This window comes from Chionomys nivalis, chromosome 2, assembly GCF_950005125.1.
Source record: "Chionomys nivalis chromosome 2, mChiNiv1.1, whole genome shotgun sequence".
Taxonomy (NCBI): domain Eukaryota; kingdom Metazoa; phylum Chordata; class Mammalia; order Rodentia; family Cricetidae; genus Chionomys; species Chionomys nivalis.
The window spans coordinates 49,371,680-49,396,467 of record NC_080087.1 but is presented as its reverse complement, the minus strand read 5'-3'; the positions used below and the strand labels follow the sequence as shown (position 1 = coordinate 49,396,467).

The 24,788-nt window shown below is 39.6% G+C and overlaps 2 protein-coding genes across 2 annotated transcripts in view; one reads left to right on the top strand and one right to left on the bottom strand.

Moving 5' to 3' along the window:
• Kpna5 (karyopherin subunit alpha 5) overlaps positions 1-6,464 on the top strand; it is a 37,633-nt gene extending 31,169 nt beyond the window's left edge. Inside the window, exons 13-14 of the mRNA XM_057762785.1 lie at positions 209-387; positions 3,128-6,464. Coding sequence (XP_057618768.1) covers positions 209-387; positions 3,128-3,315 — 367 coding nt within the window. The 3' untranslated portion in view covers positions 3,316-6,464. The remainder of the gene's footprint in view (positions 1-208; positions 388-3,127) is intronic.
• A 3,112-nt stretch (positions 6,465-9,576) lies between these two features.
• Fam162b (family with sequence similarity 162 member B) lies at positions 9,577-15,450 on the bottom strand. The gene is made up of 4 exons (XM_057763044.1): positions 15,274-15,450; positions 15,045-15,153; positions 12,464-12,572; positions 9,577-9,816 (listed from the first exon to the last, which is right to left on the bottom strand). The coding sequence occupies exons 1-4, from the start codon at positions 15,428-15,430 to the stop codon at positions 9,718-9,720; spliced, it is 474 nt and encodes a 157-aa protein (XP_057619027.1). The 5' UTR covers positions 15,431-15,450; the 3' UTR covers positions 9,577-9,717.
• Positions 15,451-24,788: the final 9,338 nt, after the last annotated feature.

Sequence of the window (24,788 nt, the reverse complement as noted above, 5' to 3'; positions counted from 1 at the left end):
TGTGAGTTCAAGGCCAGCCTGACTACATAGCAAGTTCCAGGCTAGCAAGGGCTACATAGTGAGACCGTGACTCAAAAAAGAACAGCAACAAGTGTGTATAAAAACACTTTTATTATTGGTTATATAACATTTCATTCTTGCTTTGTTTTATTGTGATTTACATTGTTTAAACCCTCCTCCCCCATTTCTCTTTAAAATTTCGGTGAAGGTATTTGGTAACCTTGGGCTGCATTAAACCACTTTGTGACCTTTTGACTGTCATGGACTCCAAAATAGTTCAAGTGGCTTTGAATGGACTTGAAAATATTTTACGTCTTGGAGAACAAGAATCTAAGCAGAATGGAATGAGTGTCAATCCATACTGTTCTCTCATTGAAGAAGCATATGGTAAGCAGGCAGTTGAAAGTTTGTAATTATAGTTAATTCATAATGATCTGCCTAAGAGGCCTCTCCCTCTTCTGCACCTCCACCCTCCCCCATTCTATCAGTTTTTTTCATTGTAAATGCAGTATAATATTTAAAAATAATTGCCCATGACTCATTGCAGCAATTCATCTTCATCGTTTACTTTTCTTTTTACTATTTAACTTTCCTTGTATACCTTCCTTTTTATATTTTTTGAACAAGTACTTTAAATTTATTTAAGTAGTGTGTGTTGTACATTTCTCGATGATTGAATAGATGTATAAGGTATCAAATAGATGTGTAAGTATAGTTTAAGTAATATTTTAGCTACATGCTTATACTTGATCATTAGTTTCTAAATTGTTTAGTGCTTTATATAAGCCAAAATAATCATATTTTTGTGTGAAATTTTATTTCTTCTATTTACTGGTAACAGTTTTGGGCTTGGTTTGGGAATTTTTTTTTTAATACTAACTGTCAGCTGTGTAGCTGAGACAGGCATAGAACTCAGTATATAGCCCAAGATTGGCGTCCACCTCAGTTTCCAGCATTTGCATTCCTGAGAATTCAGCTGCACATACTGATTCAGCTGCACATACTGATTCAGCTGGACATACTGATTCATACTGATTCAGCTGCACATACTGATTCAGCTGCACATACTGATTCAGCTGGACATAATGGTCCATGCCTCCTGGGTGCTGGGTTTAAAGTTATGTGTCAGTCACTACCCTCTGGCAAAAATTAATTTTTGTTGGTCAGATTTTTCTCTCCTTCCTTTCTCCTTCCCTCCCCTTTGGTGGGGGTGGGCAACAGCTTCTGTCTGTGCGGTCCTTGCTATCCTAGAACTTGCTGTGTAGACCAGCTGATTAATCACAGAGAGCCTCCTGCTTCTCTCTCCCAAGTGCTGGGATTAGAGGTGTACAGCACCAAACTTATCTTAGTCAATTTTTTTTTGTCTTCTTAAGAAATATAACTCACAAGGAATTTATTTTAAAGTAGAGTTGAACTAAATTGAATTTTAAAAGATTTATTAATAGGAATATTTACTGTTCTCTATTAAATCTCATTTTTTGTATATTGAAGTTTTTACTTAAGATTCTTAAATGAAGCCTGAGGTATATTAACCTTATTTCAAAATATAAGCTATCAGTGGCTCCCCATGGCTTGTTCAACCTGCTTTCTTATATACTCCAGGGTTACCTGCCCAGGGTTGGCACCACCCGCAATGGATGGGCCCTCCTCCATCAATCACTAATTAAGAAAATACCCAGAAGCGTGCCCACAGCCTGATCTTATGGAGGCATTTTCTCAGTTGTAGTTCTCCTATCCCAGATATATTTAGGTTGTGTCATGGTGACAAAATCCAGCCAGCACACTGTGCTAGTTTAGGACCCAGATTCTGTTCCAGTAACCACATGGGCAGGTCACAACCTCCTGTTCCAGGTGATCCAAAGATTCAGACATTTTTAGGCTCCTGCATGCATATGATGCACATAAATTCAAGCTTGCTGACACACATACACATAAATAAAGTAAAAAAATCAGTATTTCCCTATGAACAGTCTTTTTAATCCCAGATTATACTGGAGTTTGGGGGTGTTCTGTGTTTGTGTACAGAGACGGTGGCTGCTTTGCTTATTCCTTACTGTACAAAATCCAATGTCAGGTCTTTAAAAAGTGTTTTTATTATTAGTGTGCGTTTGTGGACATGAGTTCCACAGCGCACATGTGAGTGTCAGAGGATAGCTTTGTGGCATCTGTTCTCGCCTTCTACTTCCCGGGGGCTGCCAGGTGTGTATGGCAAGTACCGTTACCTGCTGAGTCATCTAGTTGGCCCAAAGTAATTTGTCTTTGAATGAAAAATATTCTAGCATTACTCAAATCTGTGTAGAATTTTTTCCTGAAAGCAATAAAATAGGATGCTATACATTTCTCTCATTCTTTCAGAATGAAATTTTTTTTTCTCAAGGTTTATTTATAGGTTGTACTTTGGGGACATTCTATAACTATATATGATATTTTGTTGTGAAGTGTCATGGATTCAAATATAGTTTGCATGTATTTCATACTGAAACCCTCTAATTCAAAATGGTTTACTTTGTGCATTTGCTTTGTTTTTCTTTTGGTTCTTCATTGTTTAGCATTGTTCTAGAAAGGGTCTGTGGAGTTAGTCTAAAACTAGACTTCTGTAACTCAAATGCAGATAATGGAACTTCTTGTCTTAGTCAAGAACGCACAGCAGCAGGCTGGCTAGAGCTTGTAATCTTCCTTCCCAGCTGGTGTCTGTCTTCACATTGTACTTCCCTGTACTTTTCTCCACTGTTTACTTATTTATGTATTCTTATTTAGAAAGGCTGAATCTCATTAGCCTGGGCTGTCCTGGAGCTCTTTGTGTAGTCAAGGATGATCTTGAACTTTTGCCTATATAGTGCTAGGATTTCAGGCATGTACCATTTGCCTGGTTTTATGCAGTAATGGTGTTTGAATCTATGGTTTCCTGTGTGCTAGTCAAGCATTCTTACCAACTGAGCTACATCCCTAGGTTTTTATACTCATCATTCTTAAAGAATATGGCTTAAGTGTAAACTCATTGATTTGTGCAAAAAATAAATTGAAAAATTTCTGAAGTGAATGGATGCTATTGTTTTGTTATTTTCATAAAATATATACCGAAGCCCTAATAATAATTTGTTTCTTGTATGTGTTCTTTCTGTGATAGGCTTGGATAAAATTGAGTTTCTGCAAAGTCATGAAAATCAGGAAATTTATCAAAAGGCTTTTGATCTGATTGAACACTATTTTGGTGTAGAAGGTGATGATCCCAGCATTGTACCTACAGTGGATGAAAGCCAGCAACAGTTTGTATTTCAGCAGCAGGAGGCACCAATGGAAGGATTTCAGCTCTAACGGGTGGTGAAGATAATGACTGACTAAAGTGGCTAGCTTCTGATTTCTCTTTCACATTACCAGTATTGGTAGAAATATTTTTATGTAATATGGAAAAGAAAAAATACGATGCACTTTTAAAAAGCAAAAATGAAACAAAAGTTTCCATTCAGATGCACCCTTTTTAAAATAGATTTCTGTTTGTTGTTTTGGTTGTTCATTTTGATGTAGCTATATTTGTCTTATGTTGTTTGAACTTTTATAGCTATTTGTGAATATACATTCATTATGCAATTATTTCACTCAAGCTTGAAAAGGAGGGCTTGGTGTTATATAATGGTTCTGAACTTTTCAAGTATTCTTGAAAACTGCACAATAGCAGTGTTGTGAATATTGATAATTGCATTTTGGCAGGAAGTCTGGCAGTGCCCAGGCTTTACTAAATCTACCTCTGTCTTGAAGCAAACATAAAAGCAAAAAAGCTTCAGAAGCACGAAGTCATATAAGAGCTGAATTAAAATATGATAATCTTTATTACTTTAGATTATAAATCACTGTGCTGTAGGTTATACTTCAAACAATTGCAACAGAAAACATACAGAATTTATTTATAAAACAGAAGAAATAGTGTGCTGACTGTTAAAATGTGGCAGATATGAAGAGAGAAGCTGTTTGTGTTGATCACATTGTATACCCATAAAACGCTTAAATATCTGTGTTGTTCACATAAAATACTACTAGTCTAGTATATTTTATATTTTATCCAGATATGCTATCCCTTTTGGAATAGTGTTTATCTTCACTCTTTATTTTAAAGAGGATCATAACAGAGGTGATCATGAGTCTAAAGTAGTTACTTAAAACTGTAATTGTTTCCTCTGAGCTTTCAGAAAAATTTGAAACATTTTATTCTTTGTATAGTTGTGAACTTGAGTACTTGAATGACAAAGTTATGTACTAAATTTTGTTAAATGCATTTAATGTTTTGACTAAATGAGGATACTAATGAAAACTGCTAAGGATGGTTTAATGTGTAGAAGTCCACATTAGGAATATTTCCTTTTAGTAATGCACAGCAGGTGATGCTGCTACTTATTATGAACTGTGTGCTGATGACCTTTGTATCAGATCGGCCAGTCTGAATTTGTGTTTTATGAGTTAACAGCAGACAGTCTCTTGAAATATGAAAGTCTAAAAGATTTTGATAGAAAATTTATATTTATTTACCTACGTGTGTATTATGCCCATAGAACTGTGCTTGGTAGAATTTTCTAAGAGGATGTGGGATTGTTGAACTCAGTCTTTGGATTTATAGTTATATGCAGGTTATGGATATATTCAGCTATATACTTAAGAATACTTATGTAAAACCTAATTTACAGCGCTTTTAAGATGGGGACTAAAACAATTTTGATATGATTCATAATCTAGTCTGTAAAATATTTCATTTATGATAGCATTTGTAATGTTTCTTCTGGAAATCAGAGGCATGTGGCATAAGGAATGTGTATATGGGAGTACTTTTAAATAGTAGGACACTTTGTAAACTATATATATCATGAATCTAAGCTTTAGCAAGACACTTAAGCCCTACAACTATGAAATCTAGGTTTAAATAGTTTCCATCCATAGGGCTGACTGCAACTGTTGGTCTTTTTATACTATTAAGTAGAAGATTGTGTCTGTGCCCTTTTTATTATAATGGAAGTTACAGAGTTAAGTATAAAAAGTTTTCCTTTTACATTATATACATTCAAAGAAACAGGGTAGTGATATAAAGATTACCAAGCTGATGGGTGAATTTATCACAAACACTGTTTTATGGTGCCAATGTTTATAAGTGTATGGTGACAGGGTATTCAGTTCTTTGTAATCAGTTAATTGAACTTGTTGATGCAGCATACTTCAAACCTAGCCAGCTGTGCCTGCTTTGACAACCCAGTAGTCACTATAACAAATCTCTAAGACAAATCTTCCAAAAAATAGCTCTTACAGAAGAAACTTTTGTGTGTGGGTACATGCATACACATACATGGGAACATACACACACATATATATAATGTTTGCAGATACATAGAATGAATGACCTATCAAAGGAGATTTTAGAATATGCCAGTGGGACAAATGTATTTCTAAGCACAGAACTTGATCATACTTTAAACATTTAAATAAACATTTAATTTATTGGATCTGCATCTTGCATAATTGATTAGATTTGAATGTATGGCACTTGGTACCACTTTAAGTCTGATTCTTTTTTGTTGAACCAATTCTAAGAGATAGCTTTGTAAGTGCACCATGTAAAATGCCCCCAAATTTGTTTCATTATCATAATATCGTCCTTCGTGACACAACTTAATAGGTTGCTTTTCTAAGATGTATGACACTTCTATATAAGTACTGTGCCAAATAAAATGTGTTTTAGGGAATTCTTATGATATTAATGCAGATACCAAGAAAAATGCTTGAAAGAGTCCATTTAATTAAATTGGTCCTTTTAGTTAAATTTACTTGAACTTGAATTTCTACTGGTTGAACTATGCAATCATACTTACTTGTTTTATAACTACTTGATGCTGTCCTCGGTTCTTACTGTTCATTTAGTTGTTTTTACTGTAAGTTTTAATTTGAAAGTTTATTCTAACCTAATTTTTAGTGTTCTTAACTTTTAGTGTCATTTGTCACTTATTGGTAACACCAAAACCAGGGTATTTTTTTTTGTTTTGCTTTGTTTTGCTTTTTGTTTTTAAAGTATATCTGCTGGCACAGAAATAGCTTCTCATTTGGTTCCTGAAACCTGTTTGCAGTTAAAGATTGACTCAGTGGGTACAGAACTAAAGAAGAATTTATTACCTCCGCTTTTATAGTTTTTCTTCTTAATTAAGGAAAAAGTAAGCTTAAAAAAGTCTGGATTTTTGTTACTATTCTAAATTCAGCAATCTACTTGTTGCTTAATTTGATACTGTGAAATAAAATGAACTTCTGTTCCTTTCAGTATATAGCACTGATGTTTTCTAAAATGTGACATGCTATTAAGTAGCCAGGATAGTAGGGCTCTAAAAGGTTGTTGTCCCCTGATTGGGAAGTGAGATGAGATGAGGAGATTCTCACCTAACTAAATGAACAAACATTTGAGCATTATGCAATATTATGAAATGTTACACACTACTAAACACAATAAAGTACTGTTTTGCAGTTGCATTTATACGTGTGTTTATTTTCATTTTTATTGCTGAGATTGTATGTTCCCAATGGAATAAAAACAGATGCAACCATCAGTTAACAGTCTGTCCATTTCTATAAAACAAGAAACATAAAAAGTAGTTCATTCAAAACTAGTTAGAAAAAGAGAAAAAAGGGGACCTCCCCCCTCAAAAAAAATAGAACAAGTAGCAGGATGCTAGACATAAATCAGTTCTGTCAGTTATCACAGTGATTTTAATGAGATGTTTAAGTGCATAAACATAGTAGGTCGCTGTACTAAACACATTTCTACTGCCAGGATAAAGCGCCATGGTCCAGTCAACTTCCAGGGGGATTGGAGACCTCCACACCAGTCTTTTGAAGCCTCAGAATTCATCCCCAGTGACACACTTCCTTTAGCAAGGCCATACCTCCTATGCTTCCTAAACAGAAACCAACTAGGGCCAAGTATTTATTTAAATGCCAGAATGACATTAGACATCTCATTTAAACCACTGCAGTAGTGTAAATCTCACAAAAGACTATTGAGAATGGAAACATTGTCAAGCAAAGTGAGCAAGACCCATGAAGTAGTTTTGCTTTTTTGTTTTGTTTTGTTTTGTTTTGTTTTCTTGTTTTTTAAAAAGTTGCACACTTCTCCAGATTGGTCTTACTCATTTTATTCCCATCAGTAGTATATACAGGCTCTCTTTTGCACATCCTAAACGGCATTTGTTATCTTGTTTTCTGTTTGCTAATAGTCATTCTAATGAAGGAGATAGTATTTCATTTTGTTTTGATGTGTGTGTGTCTGATTCCTAATGAAGTTGAGCCCTTCTGGTACATATCCCAAAGCAAGGAAACTGCTACAGCAAAAAGATAAGTGCACCTTAGGTTATTATCGTAGCACTGATTAGCAGCCAAGATATGAAACAGCCTACAATTAAGTTACATGGGCAAAAAAAAAAAAAAACTGATTTTTTTTTTCTCTTTTCTTTCTTTTTTTACAAAAAAAAAAATGTAAAGCATTTGTTAGGACAACCTTTGCTGCTGGGTAGTGCTGGTCTGAGCATCTCCCATAGCCTGTGAATTAGAAGGGTGACTGGCCCAGCCACGGGTTGAGTTCTAAGGATTGTTTTCCCTTATTTGCCCTTTCTGGGGGTTGATTTGATGGCCTTGAGCAGTAACTACACCTGCTCAATTTATCTGAAGACAGAAGGAAACTGCTGCCTCTGTGAAACCATGTCCCCTTATGCCTACCTACTCTGATTGGCATAAGGGGACAGAGCTCTGCCTGTCTTGGCTTTTAACTCAGATTTCAGGGGTTCCCTGCCTCGCTGGCTGTCTTTAAACTCTGTAGGAAGGTAAATAGGGCAGTTATAGGTTCCATTGACTTTGCAAATTACTGCTCGTTCACATTTTTCTCTGACATTTTATGCTAGAGTTCAAATTTGAGTCCTTGTTCCTCCGTTTTGGCAGGAAATGGCACCAGGCCACCATGTTCTCTTCACAGCTGGAAAGGAGGCTTCTGCCTCACTTGCAGTTATACTTTTTTCTTGCATCTTGTTTGTCTTTTATCTCATTTTTTTCTGAGATAATTTGGTGTTTTTGTTTCTTTGTTTAGAGACAAGGTCTCACACTGTAGTCCAGGCTATCTTTGACCTCATGGGAATACTGCCTCAACACAGTGCTTGAGTTACATAAATGAGGTATAGGTGAAAGTTAGCAATACAAGGAAGAACGTAGCTATAGACTTTATGCATAAACGTCATAATGTAATGGTAAGAGCCCATACACCAGCTGCATGCTGTCTGATTCCATCTAAAGTTCAAAAGCAAGTAAAACTGATGAACAGGGAAACCTAGAACAATGGTTACCTTTTCAGTGTTCCACGTTGTGAGAGAGTAGAGTTCGGGAGTCCTGTTGATTTTATTTTGGGCAGCGAGCATACCAGTGCTGTAATCCGTGGAATCAGGATCTGGAAACCTGATTCTGACAACAAGGAAATGCAGAAAGGACAGGCACGCTCTAGAATAAATTCAGGTGCAGTGTGCACATTGATGAATCGCACTTCTACCACCACCACACCCCGTTTATGATATACAGCACAGAGGGAGCCATAAGCTAGCCTCTACAGGAGGTGTCTGTTGGCAGGCTGTCTCAAATTGTAAACATCCGGGAGGAGGAAGCTGCAGTTACTAGTATTTGTACACACTGATCAGGCTCTGTAAACACTGACACTGGGTTCAGAAAAAGAAGCTTTTCCCAATTTCAAGCCCAGCCAGATGGGAAACAGCTTTGCTAATTTCCCATGGGTTCAAGGGCTGTGGTCTTTGTCGCGACTGTGTCCATATCAACAATACGTTCACTCAGGCCTGCACTCAGTTGGAGCTTCCTCCTGAAGAAGACACCCCTCCACCCAACCCCCAACCCCGCGTGCCTTCCCGAACAGCAGGGGCTTACTCCCGGACCCCAGATTTGCCACAAACCACACCCAAACACCAGTTTCCCCAGAGAGATCCTTTATTAAGTGGGAAGAAAAGTTAAAGTGGCTGCTTTCTGACTCGGGGAGAAAAACAGCAGCAAATGACCTTGCTGGTGTAATTTTTAAGAGAAGGAAGAGGGAAGGTCTGTGTTAGAATAGTCTAAGACATGGTAAAATGGATAGGGAACTAGAGAGGAAGAGAAGAGAACAAGGGAAAAGGGGAAGAGGTATTTGTCCCAGAGGGACAAAGAAATGTCTCTAGACAGATATGGGACTTAGATAAATGAAGGTTTATAAAGGTAGAGGGGGAAACCTCATGTTAGGATGACACATTTAATTTTAGTTGGACGTGTTAGATAAACCAAAGGGGATTTTTAATTTCTGGACCTTGGTAGTCAGCCTTAAAAGGAGAAAGTGGCAAAATAAGGGAATAGACCTTGACGGCTAGATTTAAGAAAGCAATCTAGTGGTTTTTAGCAAGACAGAGGAATTCGGGAGAGAAGGGAAAGGCCTGCCCGAGTCATGCTTGAGTGGGTTAGTGTCCCTTTGCCTTCTGTTTGCTGTGTAAAAATCTACCAAGACACTTATACTTTTGTTCACAATTTTTTAATGGGTGTTAGTAAAAGTTTACTACAACATTAGGAAGATCTTAGTGTTTTTGTTACCAAAATAAAACCATAGCAAATATTTTATCAATCTTTTATTATTGCTCATAATAGTAATGGCTTCTGAGTGAGTACTTTGACACTTCAGCATCATTTAGCCTTAGCCTGTGCAGCCAGTGCAGCTTCTTCACGCCACTTGGCTTTCTTTGCCAGATTCCAACTTGTTAAGGACTCATGTCGTTCTACAGCCTAAAAATAAAACACAACACAACACGACATTTTAAAGAACTTACATCATTGTTCTATGGAAAAGCCTTTGTAAAGTGAAAAGGGGAAAAAGGTACCTTAAGTAACTCTAACAGTATCGAGAGGAGGGGGAGGAGGAGGAGGAGAGGAGAAGGTGTAGACCGCCTAGGCGGGTTATTTTGTCTAGGGTTTGTAACCCGCCTGGCTGGTCAGTTATTCCAGGGTCACCGAGAGGCACCACCTGAAAGACATAGGCTGATGAGCAGGAAGGAGGCTAGGCATATTTGTCGAAGCCTCAGTTTATTAGGGTCATGGTTACAGCTTATATAGCCCCTGGATGAGGAGCTTGGGGGGCTGGGACACGGGATCTTGCCACGTGGTCCACGTCTGTTACGTAGTCCAAGAGGTTACGATCGGTCAGGTCACGATTCCTTGGTCGGGAAGTCACAAGGTGACACACCTAGTTGTCTAGATAGTTTGGAATGTGAGGCAGGTTCCCTTAACAGATAGCTCTCTATTAACAGTTAATTTGGGTGTGAGATAGGCTTGGTCAATAAGACTATTCTCAATACAATTGGAAAGTGAAGCCCTCTACAAAAACTCCTCACGGTGGTGCTTCCTATAAATTTTGGGGGGACACGGCTCCTGACAAGAAGGAGGAGGAGGAGGAGGAGGAGGAGGAGGAGGAGGAGGAGGAGGAGGAAGAAGAAGAAGAAGAAGAAGAAGAAGAAGAAGAAGAAGAAGAAGAAGAAGAAGAAGAAGAAGAAGAAGAAGAAGAAGAAGAAAATAAGGCTCAATGTTATGGTAGAAATCACCTAAGATGCTAGGCTTCTAGTCAACTGGATAGTTGATACCAGGAATCAACTGCCACCTCTCTTAGTTTAAATGGACATGGGTGTTGGCTAAAACATATGTTGAAATATTTTCCAACGTTTTAGCCCAAAAGGGAGATCCTCAGGTTCTAGGAATGAATGAAACCCAAGGCTTGTGCTGACAGGGGACGGGAGAAAGATGCCAGGCTGGATGGGAATGGTTTCAGCCAGAGGGCATTTGGGAAAACACTAACCATGACAGTCTTGGACTGAGACTTTAATTACACAAAGGAGTGAGCACATGATCGGAGTCTTGACTGTGGAGCTGAGCTGTGACTGGGAAGCTGAAGGAGTCAGTAAAGGTGTGAAATAAGCTTCACCAGCCTGAGAGACTGGCAACAAGGGGGCCATTTGTTTGATTTAAAAACAAAACAAACAAAAAGCCCTAGTTTTCATCGTTTAGAGCAGAATGCATTCCAGGCAGTGGTAGCACATATCTTTTATCACGGTGTTTGAGTTTGGGGTCAGCTTGGTCTACAGAGTGAGTTGCAGGACAGCCAGGGCTACATGGAGAATCCCTGTCTCAAAAAAGGGGTGGGGGGGATATAGTTCTCATTAAAAGAGTTCTAGAAAACAGAGAAATGTCAATTTGGCAAGCAATTATCTAAGATAGGCTAAAAATGAGATGGTTTAGATTTCTTTGTTCACTTTTGAATATTCAGCCCAGTCAGTATGGTTCTGAGGTGTCTCGTTTGAGGAGCACATTGTAGGGGTAAGTTAACCCCAACGGTTAGCATGCCATTACTAAGTTAATGACACCTGGTCCTTTCCCGAGGTTAGGGGACTCAGACATTTGAAAACCTGACGAGTAATTGAAGGTGTCATGTTCTCTCCTCTAATGGTGAGGCCATGGCTAGGTGCGAATAAGATGGGGTTCAGAGTGAAAGGAAAGATTCCAGAGGGTAAAGGGGGTGACTCTGATCACATCGTATACATATACAAAACTTTAAAAAGAAATCCAAGCATTGAAGTCTGTTGCATGCCTGCCACTCCAAAAGAAGGAGGAATAACAGCTGCTGAAATACCCCAGAAGGGAGGATACTGAGGTCAGGCTACCCAGCCAATTCTAACCAGTCCAGCCACAGGGGACAAATGAGGTAGAGTGTGTCTAGAGACAGCTCCCAGATGGAGTCTTTTAGAGCATCTGTCAATATTGTTGAAGCTGCTCATGGTAAAAAAATAAAATAAAATAGTTCAGAGGATCCAGAGACAGGAAGGTTAGAAGCAGAGTACAGAATGTGAAATGGTCATCTCTCCACTTCTCTTTATAGATATTAAACAGGAAGTGTGCATGGAAGATGGCAAAGAGCAGCTCATACTCAACCCCGAAAGTCACTTCCAATCAGTACGCTTATCTCCTAAGTCTGTGCAATCGCTGCTTAGTGATTCAGACAATGAGCTGGTCTGTTTTACTTGCACACAACAGAGCTCTTATGCAGATTTTAAACTACTCTTTGTTACTTTACAAATAGAAAAAAAACCTTTGTCTCTCTTGACCAATTAATTTTGGATCCAAATTTTTATGAACAGATTTGTATCTATTATGATATACTCATGTGGGTAGAGCCAGGATCCAAAGATGAATTTGTTCTTACAGCATCGTCAACCCCTGAATTCAGAACAAGGCCTATAACATTTCTTGTAACTAGTCTTGTTTCTCTCCCTACTCCATAGGCTTAGACTGAACCCTGAACCTCCAGAAGATAGACAAGGGGTTTGCCCCTGGGCCTCTTCCCCCGCCCACCACCACTGGCTATGGATTTCAGGGAGGCACTCACCCTTTTGGCAGACACAATCACAGCAAAGCAGGCAATGATTGTGAACCCGATCATTATGTAACAAGTTTTCACTCGAGCTTTGTTCCTGGCAACGTCTATCATTTCAGGCCTAAACCGAAATGGGCATTTTGTTAATCGTTTAAAATATTTGTTGATACTTTAATATTTGCTAATATTAGAGCAATCCAGCTTCCTGATGATCATGATAATAATGATCGAACAGCCCAACTATTTCCCCAAATGCAAACCATAGCCGTAACAAATGCTAGCCCACTTGTTTTAGCAATTTCAAATTAGCATACATTTATTCAGATTTCAATCTTAAACTAGAGGTAGCCCCTATAAAACCAGTGTAAAACATTTGGTTTCTAATTGATGAAGATAAACCTACTAGCATATAGTGTTTGACAATGGCTTGTTATTTCTGAACTAGGAAAAAATAATTGAAACTATTTGGAACAGCTTATATTTTAAAACCACTTTTCACACTTTCAAAAGCCTCATTTTCTTCTTGCCCCTTCCTACCTTATTCTTCAACAAGACTAGCTACATGCAAGTACACATAGTGCAATTACCTTAGATTTTTGCAACACTACTTACAAAACTGTTACAATGGGAATCAAACTTCAGGTACTTTTATATTGAAACAAAACTTTACCAATTTGCTATGAAAATTAACTGGGAATTTATCAATATGCATAAGGTTCTTGATTCTGGAAAATATTGGGTGGCATTCTTATCTAGTAGAAAGTTTATTTATGATTAGTTATAATGCAGTTAGTTTCAAGTCACACAAAACACAGTAGCCTGTTTTTGTTATACTTTAGGCAGAATTAAGCTTAAAACGTCAGTTGCAAACAGGCTCAATTAGTGTCCAAGGAGACGTTATTAGATTGTATTTGTTGCTAGCTCTTTTTCCAGATGAAGCCTAAAAGATCTGATAATATTAAACTTATTTATCTAGCTGTGATCTGCCACACAGAATTAGTTTAGTAGTTAAAAACAAAAGAAAAGGCATAGTTACTGTAAACAAAACTAGTGTGCGGTGCAAAAACTGTAGGTCTTCTATTATTTGTCTGTTAAAATCATAGAGAATAACAATTCCTTATGTTGCAAGCATAACATCTTAATAGAATGCCCCTCCTAAATAGCAAAACTTTCAAAAATTGTAAAAAAAAACAATAAAACTGAAAACATATACAAATACTCTGAACTCAAAATTACAATGTTTGTTGTAAGTGTCTTATTCATTGTGAAATGCTCCTGTATATGTTATTTCTGTTGACGATGATCCTGGGGAAATTAAATTATCTCTGTGAAATGGATCTTTTCCCAAATCCATTCTGTTGGAAATTAACTTGCAACATTGCAGATTCTTTACATTCTTAATCTGTTATAATGGTAGATATCAAACCAACTGAGGGTGGAATTTTATTTCTTGCTCTACTTATATTTTTTCTACATTTTTGGCTCTAAAATATTATATTTTAGTAAGTAGAACTTGTCCTCAAATTTTCTGAGACTCATGTTTTCAACAGTTTGGAGTCTATATATGTCAAGAATAAAATTTGTTTATAATATTAGAAAATATATTTAGGTTGATTTCAGATTTCCACATTTTTAAACTATTGCTTCACAATGAGTTACTGAGTGTGCATTTTCCCAACACACGATTTGCCACTTCCATTTCACTTAAAGCCGTTTAGGATGAGACCAACCATGCTGAAGTTGCTTAGCATCCCAGGGCCAGGAAACTTGGTACCAGATGGCTACTCTCCAGTAGTCAAAAAGTTCTATAAGGACTGTTTCCTTGTATGGAGCAGTAAGAAAACATCTGACATGGGCCCCTCTAGGTCTCTATCATCCCAGCCACCACCACCTAGGCTCTAGTTTAACTTCAGTATGTTAATTACTTTGGTCATTGCTGTAATAAAGTACCTTGACAAAGGCAAATTAAGAATGTGTTTGCTTTGGTTCACAGTCTGTCATTGTGGTGTGGTGTGGATAGAGTGAGGATGTAGTCTATCATGGAGTTAAGCGCCGTGTTTGTAGTTGAGATGGCCATATATGTAATGGTAATGGAAAGTCAAGCTCTTTTATTCCGTTCAGGACCACCCCGCCGCCGCCCCCCCCCCCTCCGCCGCCGCCACCACCACCACCGGTGAATCTTCCCACATCGATTAACCTAATTTAGTGATTCCTCAAAGACATGCTCAGAAATATCTCTTCCTCAATTCTGTATCCTGTCATGTTCTTGCTTGCTAACCATCACAGTACTCCATGGCTCAGTCTGCTCAGAGCTCTCCAGGAACCCGTGTCTACAAGGCTAGGCGGGTACTGTCCGCTAAATTCCTGGGTTTTCATTCAGCGTCTGAACTCTATAACGCCAGCTTCCCACTGTCTAGTGAAGTACCTTGACATTTACCCACATAAGGGGAGTGTTGCAAATAACTTTGTTAGTGCGCACCTCGGCTGCCTTGCCCCTGACCAGCAAGCACACGGATAGGACACTGTGTCCCTCCCGAGCTTCGAGTCTCCCAGTGGCGGGCGAAACCCAGTCAAAGACCCCATTCACACTTACGGTACTAGGGGCGGGATCTCATCTATGGATTTGAAACGCCCGGTCCATAGCAGTATTTTCTTGTCGAATTGCGAAGGCTTGTACTGGGCGGGGATCCTGTGAACCTTCTCTGCAACGAAAGCGATAGGCAGATCAGAAGCACAGTGCATCCGCAAACCTGAACCCTCCAGTCTGAGCCCCTGGCCCGCCCTCTCGCAGCCCTCTTCTCCCAGTTTTTCCCTACCCTAACCTGGGGGCTCAGAACCTCTGGGGTTCTGACTGCTGGAGCTACAGGGGTGACTCGAGGCCCGGGGACCCCATCCGGGCCAACTCGGGACAGTTGGAGGGGCGCGGCGGACGGTGAACTCCAAGCCCCAGCGCAGGACGCTGCCGCGGACCCAGAACATCCTGCACACCACACTCTCTGGACACCACAGCCGCCTGCTCCGGAGCTCGCCGACCCCGTCCCGCCCCGCCCCGCCCCGCCCCGCCCCGCCCAGGATGCTGCACTGAAGCTAAGCATGGTGTGCTCCCAGTTAAGCCTTAGGCCTGTCAGGTAACGATTCTCCTGGGAGAGCCGCGGGTCCGAGGGAAAGTTTCGGGGCGCAAACCCACCAACCTTGAGACAGCTCATGCGACTCATTTAAAAGATATTTCTTGGTATTGAGTAGGTAGGGGTTTTCAGGATTTCAGACTTGGTCCCATTAGATAATAAATCTAAACCTTTACAGACTTTCAAATGCAGGAAACGACAAATCTCACCAAGCAAGGGCAGGAAATCTAAACAAATTAAAGATTCCTTCCACACCCCGAAGCAGCCGTGTACCTGTAGCTGAATTTCCAGATGGTTTTCCTTCTAACTAGACTGAAAGCAGGTCTTCTAGGCAATGCCCAGATTCTCTTAGACGAAGGAACTCACAGATCAACTCTGTAACCATCCCATGTGTGGACTGGTGTCTGTAACAAGAGCATGGATTAAGCCTTCACAGCTATCTTTGAAGCTGAGACATGTAACCATGTAACGTAAGAGTTTTAAAGTCATGAACTAGTATTGATCTCATTTGTAAAAACAGAATTTTTGCCTTTTGTTCATTTATACCTTGGCCCCCAAAGCCCTACTATGTAGCGGATGTTTCTCAAAACTGGTATAGGGCAGTGATGTTAACTGGGGAGCAGTGGATAATAAAAAACAGTGAAAAGATACAGTGGCAAGTGGAAAGATACAGTTAGCTGGGGAGTAGTGTATAACAAAAATACAGTGAAAAGATACAGTAGCAAGAGTTGGGTTTAGGTCTGAGGCTGGAGATGTCTGGGATGCTGAGATCTGATTTTCTAAATAATACTTTAGGAGACATGATTTCTTTCCCTTAGCATTCTCAACCTAGTCCCGGAACCCAGGGCACTTTAATTTATGAAATTCCTTGTAGACAAATGAGAGTTCTCTGACCAGAAGGATTTGTTATTATGTTCCCAGTATATATGGGTAGGGAAAAAGAGATGCTTAGTAGATGCTAACTAGGTATTGAATAATGAATTGATGAGTTCAAGCCTTCAAAATAGAGGAGACTTTGTGCTGGTTAGTTTTCACCAATTGGATCAAACTAGAGTCGCTTGGAAGAGGGAACAACTTATACTGAAAATTGTGCTCATAAGATTCTGCTGTAGGTAAAACTGACTGATTGATGACTGATGTGGGAGGGTCCAGCCCACTGTACCACTTCTGGGCTGGTCTTAGGTGATATAAGCAGCAACCTGAGCAAGCCCTGGAGAGCAAGCTGGTAAGCAGCCTTCCTCTGTCGTCTTTGTTCCAGTTTCTGTCTTCAGGTTTCTGCCATGAATTCTTGTCTTGAATACCCTTGGTGGTAGGCTGGAAACTGTAAGCCAAACAAACCCTTTCTTTCCTAAGTTGCTTTCAGTCATGTTTATTGCATTAACGGAGAAGCAAACTAGAATAGATTTCTTTCAGGCTAGTTATAGAAAAAAGACTGACATATGTAGTAGGAGATCGCTTGTTCATTCCTGGCTTCCCACACTTAAACACACACACACACACACACACACAGAAACTGTATTGATTAAATCACTGCTTGACCTAGCTTCTTATTGGCTAGCTCTTACATCTTAATTTAACCCATCTCTATTTATCTGTGTATTGTCACATGGCTGTGGTTTACGGGCAAGGTTCCATCCGGCGTCTGTGTCTGGTGTCATGGCTTCTCACTGACTCTGCTTTCTTTCTCCCAGCATTCAGTTTAGTTTTCCCCGCCTAGCTCTGTTCTGCCCTGCTATAGGCTCAAAGCAGTTTCTTTATTCATTAACCAATAAAAGCAACACATATACAGAAGGACTTCCCATAGCAGACGTATTTCACAATATATGTCCCTTTCTATCTTGTATCTGTAGTGCTGGCTATGTTGTCTAACACATAACAGTCTACAGATAAATATTCATGGAACCAAACTGAGTGAATCCCTACTTGAGAAAGGGCATTGCCACAGATATCTGATGGTTCTCCCATTATGTTACTTGACAAGTTTCCCGTTCAATTATTTTATTTTCACATCACTGGGGAAGCATCTGGGAAGTAGTTCATCATTAACAGTCCACCATAAAGTATTAATCTAACTGTATAAGTTTGTTTTTCTAGAGTGAACAAGATGGTGTGCACATACACTCAACCTTCCCTGGTATTACAGACCTACATGGCACAGAGCAAAGAAATAAGGACTCAAGTGTAGTAGGGAGCTGCGGGCCTCTTCCCACAGCCCGGCTCATGGTTGCCTGGCTAGCTTATGCCCCAAAATAAAGACACACAAACTCTATTCTTTTAAACACTGCTTGGCCCATTTCTGTTCATGTATGTAGCACCCCAAGGTGCGCTTACCGGGAAGATTCTAGCCTACGTCTATCCTGGGTCAGAGCTTCATCGTGTCTGCTCTGGAGAAGAGAGCATGGCGTCTGTCTCTCAGAGGAGCTGCCCTGCATCTGATCTCACTTCCTCTTCCTCCCAGCATTCTATTCTGTCTACTCCACCCACCTATGGGATGGCCTATCAAATGGGTCAAGCAGTTTCTTTATTTTTAACCAATGACCTTCCTCCATCATTTCCCCTTTTTCTGTTTAAACCAAAAAAAGGAAGGCTTTAACTTTAACATAGCAAAATTACATACAACAAAACAGTTATCAAGTAAAAATTACAATATTTACATCTATTTTATCTTTATCATAACTAAGGAAAACAATAACTATCTATATATTCTTTAACTCCCTCAAAGACTCCAGAAGGATATAATATTACCTAAGCAAACAAGAAATAAGCAACTTTCAAACTCTAGAAATGACAGAGACATCTTGCTGCCTGGACAGCCACCCAAAGTTCCTCTGTACCGTTGGGGCATCCATCTTCGGCTTACAGGTCCATAGTGTCCAGCAGACATTTTCATGAAGCAGGAAATTTCAAAGGCAGTTCAGTCACTATCTGCTGTATCCTGCAGAATGTCTTGCAGACTCTTTCATGAATCAGGAACCCCAAAAGATCATCTCACCTTAGGCAAGTTCAGTAGTCCTCTCTCTGTGGGTTCTCTGTGTCCAGTTTATGCAACAGTCCAGGCAAGAGCAGTTTCTTGCCCAAATGGCTATCAAACTCCATAAGGTGCCTCTTCGATGCCCGTCTTCTTTCTTCTTGAAGTAGATTGGTGCTGCCAGGAGCAGAGTGTCTCATTGTCATGAAAAACCCTAAGTTATTAAAGCACTTAAAATACCATATTCTCTAGCCTTTGAAAGATATGATGAATGCCTATCTGAAATATATGCATGCACATCTAGAAAATCTAACTAACATGACTACAAACTTGACTATTATTAATAATTATCCATTAACAACCTATATACATTACATTTTGAAATGAACTATACAATCACAATACCTTAATCAATATCAGAAATACATACACATATAATAAAATTGACCTTAAATTAATATCAGTAAACCAAGATTCATATCAATTCAAATTATTCACATCTATATCATCTCCCCCTTTAAATGTAAAAGAACATTTATAAACAATATTTGGGAATATGGACGCAGTTTTTTCTCTCCAAACTGCTTCCTGCTGAATGGGGGCGCTGTTATTCGGGTCTTTTATGGGATAACCTGTCTGCTAGGTTCATCTCAGTAGGCAGTTGAGCAAAGTAATTTTCGAAGGTGTTCACAGCAACCTTTCAGGAGGGCGTGGTCTATCATACCATATTGAAATAGAAGAAATACACAGGGTCTCATCCGCTGTGAAAACAAAAGAAGAAACTCTTTTCCAAAGTATCATATCCTTAGATCCAAATTCTGAAGTCAAGGTATTTTGAAAATATCTATCTTGGATTAGTTCAGCAGCATTTATAAACAAATATCTTTTAGCATCTGTTGCTCCTTCCTCAGCATTAAAACAATTCAAAGAGAGCATAATAGCATACAGTATCAAGATTCTCTGTGTATTTTCCATCTTTGTGCAGCTTTATTTTAACTCTATTTTGTTTACTTTTACTTTTATTTTATATTTTCTGTATATCTTCGTCCTGGAATAACTCTTTAGACCAGGCTGTCCTTGAACTCACAGAGATCTGTCTGTCTCTGCCTCCCAGGCAGTGGGATTAAAGGCGTGTGCTACCACACCTTGAAGTCTCAGAGGTCAATCTCCCTCTGCCTCCCAAGTGTTGGGATTAAAGGTGTGTACTACCACACCCAACTACTCTCTTTCTTCCTTATTTTACTTTTAAGAACTTTAATTTTCAGCCTGTATATATTTTTAAACACACTATAAATCATTTAAAGTTTTCTTTGTCTTTGAATCTCTCTTTACTGTATCTCTCTCTTTTTCTGACCACGCGAGCCTTTAAATTACTGAGCAATATCAGTAGGACGAAAGCCGTGGCTTTGACGGCCTTAGCTTTCCAGCCTCATGGCTGAGGTACCGGCTGTAGTCATGTTTATCACCACAACTCTGTGGCTTTTCAAGGTCTTTGCCAACAAGCAAACTGCAGCATTATGTCCACAGACAACAATCAAGTCCTCTCTCTGTAGTCGGCCCTCCTGCCTCAAACAGTCAGAGTTTGCCCTGGCAGGATGGACCAGAATGCCAGCATTTTAAAACAGCACAACTTTTTTTTTTTCTTGCTACAGCCGAAAACAAACAAGCATTCAGTCAGCTTTTATCAATACCATTTAAGTGTTTCGTGGCAGGACCTCTTAATGAGCTGCAGGGTTTTGCAGCTGAAGCTGAGTCAGAAAGCCTCTCTTAGATGAGAGCGCTTGCTTGCCTCTAGCAGGCAGAGCAGACCCAAGAAATTGTTGCTACCAAGAAAACATGCTTTACTCTATTCTTTCCCAAGCTTTCTCAGGCTTTCTGTAGATTCAGTGCCCCATGTCTGGGCGCCATCTGTAGTGGGAGCTGCGGACCTCTTCCCACAGCCCGGCTCCCGCATGGTTAGCTTTATACCCAAAATAACAACACACGCATTGTATTCTTTTAAACACTGCCTGGCCCATTTCTATTCATGTATGTAGCACCCCAAGGTGTGCTTACCAGGAAGATTCTAGCCTACGTCCATCCTGGGTCGGAGCTTTATCGCGTCTGCCGGGGAGAGGGGAGCATGGCGTCTGCTCCAGAGAGCAGAGCTGTCGAGTCTGAGCTCACTTCCTCTTCCTCCCAGCATTCTATTCTGTTTACTCCACCTATCTAAATTCTGCCCTATCAGATGGGCCAAGGCAGTTTCTTTATTAACCAATGACCTTCCTCCATCACTCAAGTCACAAGAGGGAGAATAATTTGTATTCTATTCTCTACCCTTGGCAGGATTAGGCTATGACTTTGGGGTAGAACCCTACATAAATTACTTACAGCTGCATAAATGTTTTCCTTAGATCTGTAATTAGGACAAATTAAAAATAGTTGAATCATTTTGATAGAAGGAAAAAATGATTATATTTATTTATTTTCAGCCAGAATATCATATTTATCCATTAAACAGATATTTAGTGAGTGTTTGCTATATGCTCTAGGTTCTGACATAGCAGCACACAGCCAGTGCCCTTCACAGAGGGTATTCATCCATAGTAGGTTCAGCCAACCCGATCTGGTTTTGTTTTGTTTTGTTTTCCCAACCCAAAGATTCATGTCACTTATTTGAAAATAGTGTTTTCAGGATTGTGCCTTCAAGATTTGTTTTCCATTGATATAACTTACCTTCCTGATTTATGCTTCTGCCATGATCACTTCTTAAAACACACTGTCATGCTTGCTCTCTCACTCTCTCTTTCTCTCGCTCTCCTTTTTTCTTTCTTTCTTTTTTCTTTTTTGAAATTGAAAACTGCACCGTCTGTCTTAGTTGACGGCAAAAGATGCAAAGACTGAGTTACAGCATTGCCCCTGGGAACTGCCACTCTGTCTGGGAAGATGTTCCCTGCCAGGAAATTCTCCTCTCCCAAGAGAAGTGTTAGGAGGACCTTAACTAACTTGCTTTCTGACCTTCTACTAATCTTTCAGTGGGAGAAGTTCAAAAGGACGGTTTCCCTGCAGACTCATTTCAGTGGTCCCCAGTGCTGGGAGTAAACTTATAAACTGTACATAGTTCTAGTGAGGCCTGCTTATCTTAGGACACCAGCAAACACTTAGGACACTGGCAGCAGAAAAGGCAACAACAAACTGAGGGGACTTTATATTTTTATCAGCGAACATTTTTGAAGTTCTTCTGACACTTAGAACTTTAAGAAGGCGGATGAAGAGAGATCTCAAGGGAACAGCAGAAACTTAGCGAAGATTCTACAATTACTTCCTAAGTCTATGTTTATACAGACCTTGTTCCATACCAGAACACTTTCAGTATCTGAGGATGTGAAATGTGTTAATATGATCTGAGTTCTTACAGCCATAGCTGAAGGCATTGGAACTGGACTTGACCAAAGACAGCTCTTGGAAAATGCTACAAACACCTTCCCTGTCATTCCCTATCCCTGCACACGTCCCCTACTCACAGCCTGCAAAAGCAGCCCTCCCCCCCCCCAACCCCAGCACACATCAGCCCAGCTCGCACAGGCTCTTAATTCTGGCTCCTTCTTTTTCATCCTCTCGAGTGTTAACGTTACAGCTGTCAGCTGTGTTCCACCTCACCATTTAATTTCCTTTTTCTTATGTGCACACAGTGCAGGAAGGTAGTGTGAGCAGGTTAAGGTTAGTTTGCAGGAAAATGTATTAAAAGAGATTCTTCATTTTCTAGGTAACATAGAGAAATGGCGTCTACCCACTTAAGGCGGTGCTTGAATGGAAAACTACTTGTTATGTTAAATGTGCTGACATAGTTAATTCATCCAATAAGATGACGGGAAGGAGCCCCATCTTTAGTGAAGCTTGCTGTAAGACTCTGAAGCAGAAAGAACATTATCTAGGGTTTGAAGATATTGCCACAGGACAGTACCCTTCCCTGCTGAGCTTACGTTTCTACCCAGTGTTAGTTGCTGCTGAGAAGTCAGGTGCTGGGAGACTCCTAACTTTAGAAAAAAATTCTTCTAGAATTGTTTTTTTGAATTTTTCCTTTGGTTTTGCCTTGATTTAAAATTTCACAAGGAGGTATTGTAGTGTAGATCACTTATCCAAAGTTCTTGATATTTTGTGGGTTCGTTGCTAATGGATACTTATTATTTAGAATTGAAAGTAGTGGATAAATTCTTGAAAGGTTTCTCTGATAAATTCCACCCTAGTAGCTTTTTTGTGTTTATTCCGGAAGCTTTATTTGGATGTAGCTGTGCTGGATCTTCAAAATTTCTTCCCAATCTTCCCATTTTATTGCTTTTTATTTACTTTCAGAAAGTTTCTGAACTTTATTTTCATCTTTATTTACTATAAAATATCAACTGAGTGAATTTGACTATCTGACAAAAGTTGCAGGCTCTTATGACAGTATCAGCAAATGAGAAACAACAAAAACAAACAACTCTCTTCTCTTGAGTAGAGAATCTATTTTATTGAGGCAGATATTAAAAAGTATGTGACAAGCAGAAAAATCAATGCAATACTGAGTTTCATAGATATGAGGCCTGCACTAAAATTATATGCATACAAACACTGTCCTGCAAGGTGATATTGCTTAGTGATACTATATGATATTCCTGGTGTGATGAACTTGACCATATATATGTGTCTCAAAACCTATACTTGTCATTAAGTGACAAGTGACTGATGTATAAAAAGTTATATGACAAAATTAAAATAGGTAAGGCTGAAGGGGGGTTTAGAATACTGCAAAGGAAGAAAACTATAATTTTGCATGGAGTGACCAAGAAAGAACTCATTGAAGAGATGGTATTTGCATGGAGATTTAAAGTGAAGGAGTCAGTTGGAAGAGGAGTGTATCCACAGAAGGAAGAATTGTTACGAAGGAGGAAATGCACAGGGAAGTTTTGTTGAAGGCAACAAAACAAGTATGGCTGGGTGTAAGCGAGTGACAGATGATGCCTTTAAAAACACTGTTGTAGGGGCTGAGAGATGGCCCAGAGGTTAAGAGCACTGCCTGCTCTTCCAAAGGTCCTGAGTTCAATTCCCAGAAACCACATGGTGGCTCACAACCATCTGTAATGAGATCTGGTGCCCTCTTCTGGCCTGCAGGGCATACACGCAGACAGAATACTGTATACTTAATAAATAAATAAATATTTTAAAAAAGCACTGTTGTATTAAGGCCGCTTGTTTGTTCCCGGCTGCCCAGACCTAAATAATCACACAGAAGCTGTATTAATTACAACACTGCTTGACCTATTAGCTTATGCATATTTCTAGCTCACTTTTATCTCTTAAATTAATCTATTTATATTATTTTATATTTTACTATGAGGCTTGTGGCCTACTGGCAAGGTTCCAACTAGCAGCTACATGGCCTCTCCCTGACTCTGCCTCCTTTCTCCCAGCATTCAGTTTAGTTTTCCCCGCCTAGCTCTGTTCTGCCCTGCTATAGGCTCAAAGCAGTTTCTTTATTCATTAACCAATGAAAGCAACACACATACAGAAGAACTTCCCACACCAAAACATAACAAAAGTAGGTTAGAATTGAGACAGGGGAGTGCATGGCTAGATAATTCTGTACAGAGACTCTACGGGTTAGTAAACAAGAGTCCTAGAGCCAGATGTGGGACACTGTTCCTCAGACAGGCTCCAGAAGCTCCTAAAACCAAATAGGTCCTGCCATTCCTCCTTATTGGCCACCAGAACAAAGTACAGAGAAATCAGGCTGGAGAAAGGCTGGAATCTTCCTTTTTGCTGACTAGCTTTCATAGTAGTATTGGGAGATGCTCTACAGGCTGTTAGGAGCAAAAAGGATCAAGGCACTCACCCAGCTGTGAACTCTACCAAGCATGATACTAACCTAGTAGGTAATATGTATGGTGTAGTAGTGGCACAGCTATTACGGGGATGACCAACCCCTTCTGATTTATCTGAGTCCTACAGTATTGGCGCTCTTGATATTATAAGCTGAATCAAAAAACACGTGGCTAGGGAGATGACAGACCCTGGGGATGTGGGACTTACTACTGATGTTTAGCTAAACTGACACTATACCAAACTGCCTTCAAATTATTTACATTTGTATCCATAGGAGAAGGCTGCTTCTCAGTCAGAGAAACCTCTCATTCCTATCAAGTCTCTCATCTTATGCATGGCTGCTCAAGATGCTGAGAATAAATAAGAAACTAGTGCACAGCTCTTTACAAGATATTTATTTTAT